Genomic DNA, 14,281 nt, shown 5'->3' on the forward strand with positions numbered 1-14,281 from the left:
CAGTGGCTGGACAAAGCTGGACTGAAAGACAGCACAGAGGCACTAATCATGGCAGCACAAGAACAAGCTCTGAGCACAAGATCCATAGAGGCTGGGGTCTATCACACCAGGCAAGACCCCAGGTGCAGGCTGTGTAAAGATGCCCCAGAGACAATCCAGCACATAACAGCAGGGTGCAAGATGCTAGCAGGCAAGGCATACATGGAACGCCATAACCAAGTGGCCGGCATAGTGTACAGGAACATCTGTGCCGAGTATAACCTGGAAGTCCCGAGGTCAAAATGGGAGATGCCCCCAAGGGTGGTGGAGAATGACCGAGCTAAGATCCTGTGGGACTTCCAGATACAGACGGACAAAATGGTGGTGGCTAACCAACCGGACATAGTGGTGGTAGACAAACAGAAGAAGACGGCCGTAGTGATCGATGTAGCGGTTCCGAATGACAGCAATATCAGGAAGAAGGAACACGAGAAGCTGGAGAAATACCAAGGGCTCAGAGAAGAGCTCGAGAGGATGTGGAGGGTGAAGGTAACGGTGGTCCCCGTGGTAATCGGAGCACTAGGTGCGGTGACTCCCAAGCTAGGCGAGTGGCTCCAGCAGATCCCGGGAACAACATCGGAGATCTCTGTCCAGAAGAGCGCAGTCCTGGGAACAGCTAAGATACTGCGCAGGACCCTCAAGCTCCCAGGCCTCTGGTAGAGGACCCGAGCTTGAAGGATAAACCGCCCGCAGGGGCGTGCTGGGTGTTTTTTTTTTTTTTTATACACACATACATATATATATGTGTGTGTGTGTGTGTGTGTGTGTGTGTGTGTGTGTGTGTATAAATTTCTATATTTATTGGGGTCTTTTTTTCCTTAAAGAGGAAAAAATGAAGCCTTGGTTTATGTTTTTAAATCTAAATGTTTTCCTTTTGCGAAGGAAGGGAGAAGGGAAAAAAGCACATGGCTCAGGCAAATGAAAGAAAAGGTTGTCGCTAATGAGAACTTAATGAGGAAACAAAGGACAGAGCTGCATCTCGCTCTTTATTTCTGCTGACGAGTGAAACGATTGCTGGCCAGACGACAAACCTGAAGGCCATTAGCCGTGAATAATAAAGCTGATAAGGACTCTCGTGTCCCCAGTAGGAGGACTAGTGCTGAGATACCACAGAGCTTCTGTCACTATTCACTATGCAGCCTGCTCATGTGCAGCATTTGCATTTTGTCTCACTGTGGGCTCTGCACTTTGTTTAGATTGTTGGCTGGAAAAATAATGCAAAATTCAAATGCTGGTCATACAGTACAAATGCTTATTTTTCTTTCAATTCAGCAGCCTATTTTATGTATAAATTTGCATTATAATGGCCGGGGAAACAAAAAAAAAGGGGAAAACTATCATCATACATATTCCGGTAATGGCTTCTGGGATGATTGATCATTTTTTTCATGTCAACAAACAACAAAATGGAACTATAATGATGCTCTGAGCAGCAATTAGTATTCAAGGAAGGTGATGAGCGTGTGTGCTTGTAAAGTGAGGACCTACCGGAATACTTCCCTCCTTTATTTCTGTTGACAAAGCAGGCGATCAACACAATGAGTGTGAGGAGAGCAATGGCGCACATCAGCCCGATAAACCAGCCCTTGGTAGATATTCCTCCGTGAATGCTGGCCAGACCTGAGGAGAACAATATTGGGTGACTTTGACTCGCCTTGGCCTTTTCATCAGGACACTTGATTGAATGTTTACATCGACGGAGCCTATCTGATGCAAAGGCAGCAGGCAGCAGGGCGCGCCGCTGATGGAAACGCTCCAATATTAATATTAAACAGCTAATCCTGCTTGTCTAATTAATCAAGTAAGGAACGCTGTACAAATGTAATTCCTTCTTAGTGAGCCAAATTAAATCCTCGTGACACCGTAAACGACCACACATCGCAGCCTGAGTCACCGTTCAAGGACACGCGAGTTGCACCTGTTCTTTTTTTCTTTAAAAGGGAGGTAAATTAGCTCTGCTTTTTTCATACTTTAAGCCATTTTTTTGTCCCCTTCCTCACCTGTTGGACCTGTAGTGATAACATCTTCAAATATACTAGAATTATAAACCCGGCTGTTAGGAATAAGGCGCACAGTGTACTCAGTCTCAGGTTCAAGGCCGTCAATGATGTGGAAAGTCTTAGAGGTGTTTAAGGCCTCTGTTATCTTCCAGTGACCCTCACCTGTGCAGAGGAGTGAATAATCAACAGTGTGTCAGTACACATGAAAACACACAACCACCTTTATCTAATGTAGAAATGGTTGAAAAGACACAAAGGTGCAGATGTGTCACCTACTGTTTCATTCTACTCTACTCACAAACCAACAGAGATTGAGCTTACGGTTGTTCATATATGTGATATAAAACTCAGCATGCTCTCCTCCAGATCTCCAGCTGATATTTGCAGAGCTGTCGCTAACAGCAGAGCTAACATTAAACAGGGTCGGGACTGACGGGGGGATAAGACGAGATGAGGAAAAGAAATGGAGAAATGGCAGAGAAGGGTTAGTAGAGGACAAAGCAGATCAAAGTGTTAGCAATCGTGTGTGTTTACAGGATAAAGGATGCTTTCTAAGGAAGAGGCAAGCGTGCTCCTTCCTAACACTAGGCATCAATTATGTCTGACAGAAGGGGACGTTGGGTCACTCTCACAACAGGACAAGAGTAATGTGGATAGGGAAATGGAACCACAGGTGGAGCCTATAAAGCTGAATGGCAATCTACTAAAACCTGAAGAGCGATTTAACACCAAAGACTGCTGCATGATGGACATTTCACACAAGCAGAAATGAATGAAACATGGGAATGAAGTCAAGTTAGCCCTATAACATGTTAATAAGACACTTTTCCCCCTGAGATTTATTATGGTTATTTCACAGTCCTGGAAGTTTTAAAGTGTTAAAAACAGTTTTTGGCCAAACCGGTGTCACTGCCTTTCTGTATTTCATCAATGAACAAACAAAAAAAATGTAATCCCAGCAGCTGAAGCCAGACAATGTTGGGCATTTTTCAAGGTAACTCAAGGTAAAGTGCAAATTATTAGAAACTCAACAAGCAGAAAAGCTTTTTCAGCTTTAATGTTGAATGAAAAAAATATTTCAGTGTTTAATTCAATTTAGTGAATTAATTCACAAAGTTTTCAGATTAATAATTAGCTTAAACAAATCCAGTTTTTATTGCTCTCTTCCTGTTAAAGGGGAGTTCTTCCTCTCCACAGTCGCCAAGTGTGTGCACATAGAGCAGTGGTCCCCAACGCCCGGTCCGTGAGTCGTTTGGTACCGGGCCGAAAGCTGAGGCTCGGGTGTGAAATTTTCAGGGTTTTTATCATTAACTCAGTTTCCGAGTCTGGGTCTTTTCCCGCGTTGTAGTTGTGTGTCTTATTTTGAAAGAAATGTTTACGCATTACCATAGTGACCAGAGAGCATTAAGGCGCAGAGAGGAAATGCTCCTCCTGAAATGTGCCAACTCTCAGTGTTGTTGGCACATTTCAGGAGGACGCTGCTAATAAAGTTACACACAGTGAATTTGCGTTTATTATTATATTTACAAAATATCACAGTTTTTGTCTTGGTCGTATCATTTTATTTTGTTGTAATTATCCGCGACACCTTAAAGGCTGGTCCGTGAAAATATTTTGTGTGTTCTAGCTTCATCTACCTCAGACATACCTATCAAGGTGATTTTATCCTTCTTATCCTCAAACAGAGAAAGAGGGAAAAACAGTAATTGATGAGCATGATTAGTATGGGAAACGTGTGCTTTGACAGCAGCTGTCTAAGCTAGTCAACAAAGCACAATCCACTTCATTTCACCACAGCAAACATGCAAATCTTCATCTGTGCCTCAAGCTCGGGTGCTTTATTTGCTCAGGTGATAATTCAGTTCACAAGAACACCTGTGTCTGGGCTGTCCATCCCAACAACTGCAAATGACACTCTCTGACTAATGTTGATGGATTAGTCACCAGCTATAGCAATTCTAGTCATTGCAAGTGTGTGATGACTTCGACTGACATAGACAATCTGAGTTAAAAATATCCAGAGGCTTGCTGCCGTGTTTTGTCACCATGTTCCTCAGCTTGCTATTACCTTCTGCAGAAAGCAGCTGCTCACCCAGCAGGGAACGAATGCCCTGGAAGATACCCCTTCAAAGTCAGAAATCTTTTTTTTTAATAAGGAGAGACCAGAAAATATTCTGATACAGGAGCTTTCAACAGCTTCCACTTATCTCAGTGTCCTGTAAATATCACCCTCCCAGTATGAGCTCATACTTCTCTGCATGGCTCAGGAGGATGTTTCTCCTTGCTGTTTTCTCTCTGTCCCCGGACCTCTTCTTGTCCCAGAGGTGTGTTGCTGTTTACCCAGTTGAAGATTACATGGAAATGTCAGGTGACTGCTGGGTCAATACACTGCCACACAGAGGGCTGAATGGGGCCCAACAAATCAATCACTTACAATTAGACATATCTGTCCTGTTCAAGTGACTGCACTCCACTGCCACACTGTGGGATCGGGATATAGATCTAGTATGCTAGATTTCCCGGTGGTGTAGCAGAGAAATGAAAGCTTACAGTACAATATGGCTACCATTTTACATTACAAACTAGTTGAAAAAAAATTCCTGAAGATGCTATCACATTATAATAGTCAATGCTCCTCTGCATTTATCCCTCAGCCTTTGCTGTCGATGCTGTACGGTTAAGGCTTTGCTGTGTCAGAAAGTGCTGTGGCTCTACCTATGGTGGAACGAGTGGGTTTGGTCACAGGGGACTTTGGAGTGCTTGGAGGTGAGGGGGAAGCTGACTTGCCTGAAAAGAAAAGACAGACCTTGTGGTTATCAATTGGGGCAAGGGCTTGAGATGCTATCGTCTACTGTTAGCATGCATGCTGTTGTTAAGTACACTCTAAAATTAGTGACTATGCAATCTGAAACACGATCTAGAGTTTCAAAACTGTATTTCACACTTCTGAGATGTGCCTTTTCATTTTTACTCCAGTCCAAAAAAAGAAAGAAAAAGGGACGAGCTCGTGGCGTGTCTGATGCTCTTACTGCGGTTGGCTCTTAAGGCATCATTTATTACCCCAGCTTGTTGCACCGAGCCTGCCGTTGCTAGGAGAAAAGTCAATATTCGTTTACAGCTGCTAATGAGCCAAGATTAATATGAATTTATAATTAGGTTACTCATTACCAATTGTTATTAGAGAGGAAGCTGCAAAACTTTATCTAAGAAGAAGTTGACGGTTTTCTAATGAAAGGAGGCATCAGAGTGCTCTCTGCTGATGGCAAGGGCAAACAGCAGACAAGGTCAATTATGTGCAGAGAGGCTGAGTGTTTAGGGCTGCTAACTTCTGCATAGGACAAATAAAAAGTGTCCAAATGTTTGACAGTCAAGTCCCAATGATTTATTCAGCCCTACAGCAGCTACACACATCCATATTTCTAAACCTAAAAGCATGCGAGCACTACTAAAAAACAAAATGGTGAGCATGTCATACTAACATGAAAGTTATTCTATCACTATTTCAGAGCAGTTTGACGCTCTCTATATGTGTACATATGACATGCCACAGTTGCTGCATAAACAGATCTACATACTGAGGCCAACAGCAGGAGCCAAAATGGAAGCTGCAGAAAAGAAAAAAAGAAAAAAGACAGAAGGGACAAGCATTGCATGGCTAAGCAGACGTCCACATTCACAGGCACATTTATAATACACACTGCATGATCAAAGCTACATCTCAAAGCAATGCACTATTTTAGTGGCATATGTGAAAGCAAGCAGAGGACCATTAAGACAAACCCTCACACACACACGTATGCACACAGTGATGGAGGTGTTACCACAAATAGCTTTCATGCGCAGACCTTGAACCTCTCCCCCGCACATGTAATAGTCTGACAAAACTCAATACATATAAAATGAGCCATTCCTCCTGTAATCATCTCTCCGGCGTTTTTTTTCCCCACCATGCAAATAAACAACCCCTAAGAGCCAATTAAGTGTCTTTCTGTGATTGTGAGGATTCTTACAGTAAACAATAAGTAATCGCTTGCATATTAAGCACCTGTGCTGCACTTCAAAGTTGAGAGTTCTGCTTTTACACACACAGCCTGAGTGACATACTACATTCATTTTCTTGTCCATTTGTATTGAAAGAGCCACCTGCTTATTTCTTATGACTACAGCGCATTTAGTGATACTTGCAAAAAGCTTCCTGCTTCAATCACTCGTACCACCGACCACAATCACAGGAGCTTGGCTTGAGTTTGAGCCAGATGAAGTATGGTGTGTGGACCTCGACTAATGATATGTAATTAAAAGGCAAAGATTACATGTTACAAGCTGGCTTATTATGATGACTTACCCGGCAACTCTTTCATGAGTGCACAATTCAGTAATAAAAGCTTCAGTTTCCTTTCTGCTCAAAGCAATTTTCTTTCTCAGCTGATTGTTTCATAGCTCACGCTCTCTGTCCAATCAATAAGCACTTGCTCTCTCATGACAGTGACAAATGAAAACCTCCACTGCAGCCATATGAAATTGTTTATCCACAAAAATTACTTACATGGAGATATGAAAAGCTTGGCTGCTCAGGCTTATATCATATTGCACTAGTTCAATGCCACATCGAAATGGTAAAATGACTCTGTCACCTGCTTTGCTTAGCCTCGGTTCACCAGAGCAAATTGTGCTCCTCAGAGCTCCTCCGCATTCCCAATGTTCCCCCACTGAGAAAGCGCCACGCTCAACCAGCCCCACGCCCACGCAAGCTTATCCGCACACATAAAGCCCGATCGGCTCGGCTTTCTGGACCTTCAAGCACTCACTTGTTTCCAGGGTGGTGGTGCACTCGTCGCTGACGTCAGGCCCGCAGCCCACCGTGGTACAGGAGCACAGGTAGAACTTGTATTTACTCAAAGGCTCCAAGTCACGCAGGATCCACGTGGTGGTCTCAGGTTTGCTAATATCTACTGTCTGCAGTGGTCCCACTTCTTCTGTGTCATTGACTAGAAGTAAGGCAAGGAAAAAAAATACGTAAATGTAAGTATTTTGTCACAGTCACCTAACAGAAGGCAAAGGAACAACAAGGGAAAACTCTTATACTTACACTGCATTACATACACTGTAAAATATCAGGATTGTCTGCACCTACAGTGTATTAAGCATAGCCTCTATATAACATACAGACTTAGCCACTGTGACTTCACCCACTGGCTAGAGAAGTCCTGTTGTGAAGCCTCACATTGCTGTGTCTTGCTGCTGATGATCATGTGGATATTCTCAACGAGAAACCGTTGGTAGTTATTTTAGGGTATTTTCACACCTGTGGTGTTCAAGTTCATTTAACTTGGATTCTGGTTCGTTTTACACCTTGGTGTGGTTCATTTGTGCAGACGTGAACACAGTAATCAAGACACTTTGGACGGGTTGGTCCAGAGCAGTTTGTTTATGACGTGACTGTGATCTGACCTCAATCCGACCCAATTACCAGGAGTACATTGCAGGTTCAAGGTAAAAAACTTGCCATAGCTATCCACGCTTTATATTCAGAAATGCAGCACAGATGTACAAAGGTCAGTACAGGCTAGCAACTAGTCGTGACAGAAACGTAAATTCTCCATGTTCTCCAATAGTCCAAAACACAGCACGTTCTTCCTGTATGCTGCTCATTGCATCTGGTTCATCCACCTTTAATATACAGCTTGTGGTCGCGAGAGGAATTTTCTCACTCATTTTAAATTCATACACAGTAAGGATCATACAATGTAACTATGCAGAGTCTTCATATTCGATACATGTACCATAGTAAGAACACTTGTTTCACAGATTTCAGTCCCTTGAAAACACAGCTTCCTTACCTAGTTTGTTTTTACATTTGAAGAGGTGTTTTTGCCTGACAGGCAGCATACTTTATATTAGTACTACACTCCCACATTGTTTTTTCCCATCTCCAAAAGGTGTCAGCAATTAGTTCTGCTGGAAGTACTTGTGCACGCTGTATACAGCCTGATGAAACTCAAAGAAGTTTGTGTCTTAGTGACAACATATTTGTTTAACTGCTTTATTTTTCTGATCTACTGATGTGAACATGCATCTAAGCCTCCACATTAGAAAACCATTCTTTCCAGCTTTTCTTAAAATATAATGTCTATACCAAAATAATTCTGGTCATGATAGTTTATCCATACATATAGAATTTTGATTTCTTTAATTTTGATATGATTGATATCATAATGTCGTTACCCTCTTATCCCATACTCTGCTCTTCCTTGTACCCAATGCCTTTTTGTTCTTCTATTTTATTTTATTTTTTAACTTTTGACTGAATGACTCCAGTATTTTGACACACAGTGAAATGTTTGACTATGCCTTGTTTTTGGGGAACTCTCTAGTGGCCTTTCAAAATACTTCCAACTGACAATCACAGGACATTTCAGCTCTGCCAAAAAAAGAAAAGAAAAAGCAAATGTCACTTGTCATTTTGATTTGTACATTTCCTGTTTGGGCTTTAAAAAAAAAAAGAGGCAACTTGTTCTTTGCTTTTTCAGGATTAATCTCTCTATAATGTCTCCATTAACAAAAAAAAACAAACCCTGAAACAAAACAAAAAAGAAAATTGTGCTCCACTAATTTATGGTTGCAATTTGTTTGAGTTTTTGGTGTGTGCTCTCTGCCTACATTGTGATGGGATCTCATTTTTCACTACGTAAAGCAGCCCAGTAGGTAGGGAGGTGGCATTCATGTTCTTTGTGACAAAAACAAACACAGCAGGTGTTGAGGTGACCTTTGCTGTGAAAGAGGTGCCACGTCTCTCAGGTAGAAGGCAACAGAAACAATGACAAGAATGTATTGGTCTGCTTCTCTTATTTGCCTGGATGCCACCCGCTGTTATCAGACATCCTGATTTGCTTTAGTTTTTTGGTTTTTTTGCTCAGTTTTATTTCCAGGGACAAAACCACTCGAATTTTAGTATATTATGCAATCAACTCTGGTACAAAAAAAGAGGCCACAAGCATCATGTTTCCACCCTGCGGTGGCATTACTTTCTCACTTTTACGGCAAAACTCGGACCTGACAGCTGGTCCGTATGATCTTATGGAGTGAACTGGCTGAAGGCTTCAGACTTTGGCGCTTCCACTAATGACAAATAACAATATTTCCAAATATTCTTCATCCTAGCGGGCCAAACACAGTTGGCCTTGAAGCAAACCAAGACTCTCCAGCACTGAAATGTGACCTGACAGCAAGTGTGAGTTTAGCTCAAATGGGAGAAAAACAGACAGTTTTATAGCCAAGGTCATTTTTAACTCCCACTCGTGTCGATATAGCAGTTCAACGCAGTACAAACTTCACTGGAACGGTCTTAAGTGCTCAAAAATATGTGCCTATCTCAATCTGCATCACATATAATTGGAAATAAAGTGGATATTTTATGAAGCCTTGAGTGGATTTTCAGTGCATAACAGTGAAATGATCTGTGTACTCAGGATTAAAGACTTCAATATGACAAAACAGGTTGAGCGCCCATCTGTACTTTTATGACAATCTTATCTTTGCCTTGTCAAGCTCCCTGAGAGACAGTCAGACGGGTGTTTAGCCTGTACTGACATATGATGCCCCGGGCTTTAGAGCGGGTTAACAGCTCTTTAAGGCAATGTGACTATATGCCACCCACTCAAGTTATGAGGGTGACTTTACTCAGTCTTTACATTCATACAAGCTTTAAGTGATTCAGAAAAGAACTTGATAAAAACTTGTTACTGACTGCAGGTAGAGGGAAAATGTTTATGATTTCCACATCTCCTGGTGTGTGTCCCACACAACTAGATCTTATGTTTTTCCCCTGCCGACAGTTTATTTTTTCCATTTCAAATTTGCCAGTGGTACTGCAGTGGATCCAAGAAAGTGCAGAGCAGAGTTTGAGGTTGTTTGGCTGTGCAGTTTTCAGATTGGGTATTTTAACAAAAAATTGTTATCAGTGTTTCCCCTAGAGTGGCAGATGTCCAATCTGTGAGGGGGGGGGAGGGGATCACGCACACACATAGACACACCTGCGGCCACGTAGTGAACAGGTACACACACACGGACACATTCAGTGAGTGTATCCTTCAGGCTCTCCTCTTTTCAAATCAGCAGGTTCATGATTTAAGGGAAAGATTTAAGGGACATCTGTAAATTTGGGTTACTCTCCCTCTAAAGGGGAACTGCACTAGTTAAAGATAAAGTCACGAGCTGATATCACCATCGAAAGGCTTTATCCTAAAAACGTGTTATTTCAAAGCAGGTTAGTTTAAGTGTTTTAAACCCAGCGTCGATCCGGCTTGCGTTAAACAGTGTGTTACAACGGGGCCTCTTGTGAAACCGGTGAAATGTGAAGCTATTAAAGGCTGCTGTGAAGACGAGCATAGTCTTAAACAGCTGCGCCGTAGCTTGAGATGACTTGTGTCACTGATGATACACTGACAGCTGGCTGCATTATCCTCAACGTTTCACACATGACTTCCTTCAAGGGGACTTCAAAAAAAGAAAAAAAGTCACACTTCAAAGAGTCCATCAGCTTTATTGCTGTGGCACAATGAAAACGTCCTCTCCTGAAATACGGCGTGACGCTGGGTCCTTTTTTTGTGCTGCCGCCAAATCAAACTCAATTAGCCGGGAAATGCAGCACTAAGACGTTGTTGGAAGTTAGTCATCAGCTTCGTTATGACTTTTATTTAAGGACAGCACAGTGTGTGCACACGTGGGATGTGTTCAGGGATGATGTCCCCTGGGACAGAGCTACGCTGAGGACGTTTCCTGCAGACAGGATGGGGTCAGTAAAACCGGACCTTAACAGACTGTGACTCAGAGGCCTTGTTCAGCACTAGCCGAGCCGCGATCATGACACAGGCCAGTAGACACCACCCTGACATGGTTCCTATACACACACTCTGACCCCAGCCTTATTAGAGCAGAGCAGCAATTCTTCTTTCTGTGTAAAGGATCATGGGTTAGACAATCACCACTTCTTTTCCCAAGAAACTGTTCAGGTACTGCACATACTTGTCTGCAGTGCAGTATTGTGTAGAGGATAAGGTTTGAAACAGTTAAGCCGATATGCAGTCAGAGCAATAGATGGCCTGTTTGTTTTCTTTACAGAGTACAAGCTGAGGGTAAACTCTATTAAACACAAGATGAAAAACACATCATCTTCTCACAGCAATACAGAAACATCACCATTATATGTGTGTTGATTAAGTGTAAGGATGAGGAATAGGGATACGTACTGAGATGGTACTTAAGGAGGTAGCCAATGAGAATCCCATTAGGCTCCAACGGCGGCTCCCAGGCCAAAGAGACAGTGTGCCTCTGTACATCTGTGACCCTGAAATCATGATTTTTCTCTGGGACTGCAAAGGCGTGCACAAACACACACACACACACACACACACACACAGCAGTCAAATTCTGCAACCCAGTTTACTTGGCTATTATTAGATTTTCCCTTCAGTAGTTGTGAATCAATACACTCCATGCTGTTTTTCCACAATCTTACCTCCCTCTGGGGTTTTGAAGTTGACGGGATGACTGCCTGGGCCGTTGCCCCGCCCGTTGAAGGTCATGACGATGAGGCTGTACTCGGAGAAGGGCGTCAGAATTGGTACCGTGGCGTGGTTCTTATCCCCGGGGACTGCCAGCGTGTGTTTATCTCCGGGACTTTTCTTTGAGTCCACCAGACTGCGCAGACGCCACCAACTTATCTACATCAGGAAGGAGGCACACAGAGACATCCTCAGCAGTGCCTACAAGATATCAAACTTTGAACATCATACATATGTACATGTGTGAAGGAATGCTGACTGAGTTAGTGTGATTTTTTTTCTGGTGCTGTAAGCAAGAAAACATTGAGCTGGACACCAGTAAAGGAGACAGAGTGAGGTGAGAGAAGCAAATGTTTAGAGCAAGGTCAGTGCCATTCCTTTTAAACTGTGTCTAAAAGCAAAGGTCTGGTTTTGAGGTATTACCCTGTAGCCTCCCAGATGTCCATGTAACTTGTCCTTGTGTACTCGTGTCCAGCTAACCTTGACCACGGAGCTGTTCATCACCTCCACAGCTACATCATCAGGTGCAGCAGAGGGAACTGCAAAGGCAAACACACATTATAATCTACAATAGGCTGCAAGTGAGGGAAGGAAAAACAAACCCAAACAACACAAAAATACAAAGTACTACTCGGCTTGCTTACATTTAGGGATCACTGATTTACTGGAACACCTACGAGGAGGGAACTCTACTTGGAGTCACAAAAAAATGAAAAAACAAACAAAAAACAAAAACAAGTGCTACATTTCCTAAAATCCCATTTTACTCAGGACACAGCAGTGAGAAAGTGTCATGACCTGAGGTGACCTCCTGAGGACAAATCCAAAAGAAAGCTAAACAAAAGAAAAAGAGTAAAAAGTACGGTACATGGTGCTTTCTTCTTCTAGCACACTGCATGTTTTCTTATTTTTTGTCTAAAAAGAAAACATTCTTAACAAGCAAGTTTTGCACAACTGCACAAAATTAAACTCATTCTAAGAAAATATGTCCAACGTTTTCTTAAGATATTTCAGCTCATCTTGAGCTTTCAGTTACAGGATATGACAATGGTTTGGCTGAAATTCCAGAAAGAGAATAAGATTATTTTTCTCTTATTTCAAGAGTAAGGGCACTCAAAACAACTTTTCAATTTTACTCATTTAAAGATGCCAGTTTAGCTCAATACGTTCAGCATGCGCTCACATGCTGCATGGCTGAGAGTGGCAAGCCTGGGTCTGACCCTCGGCCTGGTTAGGTGGCTAGACAACCTAGCAAAAATTCTTTCCGTGTTTAGCATAAAGCTAACAAAGGCCAAAAAAGTGAAAGTTTTTGCCAAAGGTCATGTGGGCACAAGCAAAATGAAAAAAATGTTTAAATGTTCTGAGGTTTAGAACATTTAAACATGTTCATTTTTTCTTTTCTGTTTAGCTTTGAACAAACTGCAGCAAAAGCCAGCTTATTTTCCCCAACTTTTCTTTTTAGAAGGGCATTTTTAGCCATGCCATGTGTTTTGTATTTGCCAAAACAATAACTTTAAAAAAAACTGCTCCGCAGAGAGGAGGACGGCTGCAGTAATATTTATTTGCTAGGAAGTAACTTCAAACTCCCCTTTCCCATAACATATTCTCATTTTATTGTGAATACTGAAAAAAAAATTAACTTATACTCACAGTCCTCTCCTGAATAGCCAGTCACTAACTTGGGCTCAGGTCCAAAGCCCTGACGATTCTTGGCTTGGATCTTTATTTCGTAGGGAACAAAAGTTGGGGTGTTCTTCACCACGAATGAGTGTCTCTTCACTGTGTTCTCCTTCCAGTCTTCTTCCACATCTTGTCGTCTGTAACTCACCTTGTACTCCAAGCCGGGACCATTGTGCTCAATTGGTAACAGGGGCTGTATCGTAGCAGGAAAAGAAAGAATGGAGTGGGTTTCACTGAGACTTTCACAGTTGCGTAAGATACTTGTTATATTTCACCACGCTATGTCACTCCTTCCATAGGGGAAAAAAATGACTTGTCCGGTGAACATTGCTTGGAACAATGCTTTATCCCACCATCTAATAAAACAATGGAACAATTGACCTGGTCTAGCAGCAAGGCTTTTCTTTGATATAGTGCTTGCTGAGACTTTATAGATGAAAAGATTCATCTCGTTACAGAAGTCAGACCGTGAGAAATAGAATGAGATACCATTATCCACAAAAGCAAATCATTAACAGTAGGAGAGCTCATGAATCCAGGATTCAGGGGCTACATTACCATGACGGGGCAACCGGATAATAAGTGAAGGAGAGATTCATCTTTCTACAATAAAGGCCAATATATGACTGTGAGTGTTAAAAAGAATTTTTTTTATCTTCATAGCTTTCCTTTCTCTTTCTAATCAAAGACAGAGAGCAGCCTTGAATGAGGAACTCATTCATGGACATTCCAGAAAAGGGCTTCTTTAACCCATAGAACCAAGTTCGCCAGAGCTTATATTATATTTTTACATGCTGTGGAGCCATTTTTGGGAGCATTTCAAGTTGCTATACATCAATACAACCATTATAGCCCAAACTTTAATAATATGTCTGCATTAGGTGCATAGTAATTACATAAATTGCAAAAAAGTGCAATAAACTACAAAAAAATTGAAAATCGTTTTTGTTTTTTTTAACATATATTTCTAGTTAGAGAAATTTAAGAGGCTTATCCCTC

The 14,281-nt window shown here is 42.0% G+C and overlaps 1 protein-coding gene across 10 annotated transcripts in view; it reads right to left on the reverse strand.

The window, feature by feature from the left end:
• chl1b (cell adhesion molecule L1-like b) overlaps positions 1 to 14,281 on the reverse strand; it is a 78,436-nt gene that overhangs the window by 5,847 nt on the left and 58,308 nt on the right. For 7 of the 10 annotated variants that reach the window (XM_085455763.1, XM_085455760.1, XM_085455766.1 and 4 more), the window contains 8 exons: positions 13,253 to 13,475; positions 12,026 to 12,141; positions 11,557 to 11,761; positions 11,288 to 11,410; positions 6,848 to 7,027; positions 5,615 to 5,644; positions 4,755 to 4,826; positions 1,528 to 1,659 (listed from right to left, as the gene is read on the reverse strand). In XM_085455763.1, coding sequence (XP_085311889.1) covers positions 1,528 to 1,659; positions 4,755 to 4,826; positions 5,615 to 5,644; positions 6,848 to 7,027; positions 11,288 to 11,410; positions 11,557 to 11,761; positions 12,026 to 12,141; positions 13,253 to 13,475 — 1,081 coding nt within the window. Of the gene's footprint in view, positions 1 to 1,527; positions 1,660 to 2,039; positions 2,202 to 2,360; positions 2,469 to 4,754; positions 4,827 to 5,614; positions 5,645 to 6,847; positions 7,028 to 11,287; positions 11,411 to 11,556; positions 11,762 to 12,025; positions 12,142 to 13,252; positions 13,476 to 14,281 lie in introns of all 10 variants that reach the window. The other 3 variants (XM_085455770.1, XM_085455764.1, XM_085455767.1) reach the window with 3 other exon arrangements.

This window comes from Copadichromis virginalis, linkage group LG5 (assembly GCF_057382275.1).
Source record: "Copadichromis virginalis isolate Kocher_CV1m ecotype Utaka linkage group LG5, C_Virginalis_male_GT1.1, whole genome shotgun sequence".
Taxonomy (NCBI): Eukaryota; Metazoa; Chordata; class Actinopteri; order Cichliformes; family Cichlidae; genus Copadichromis; species Copadichromis virginalis.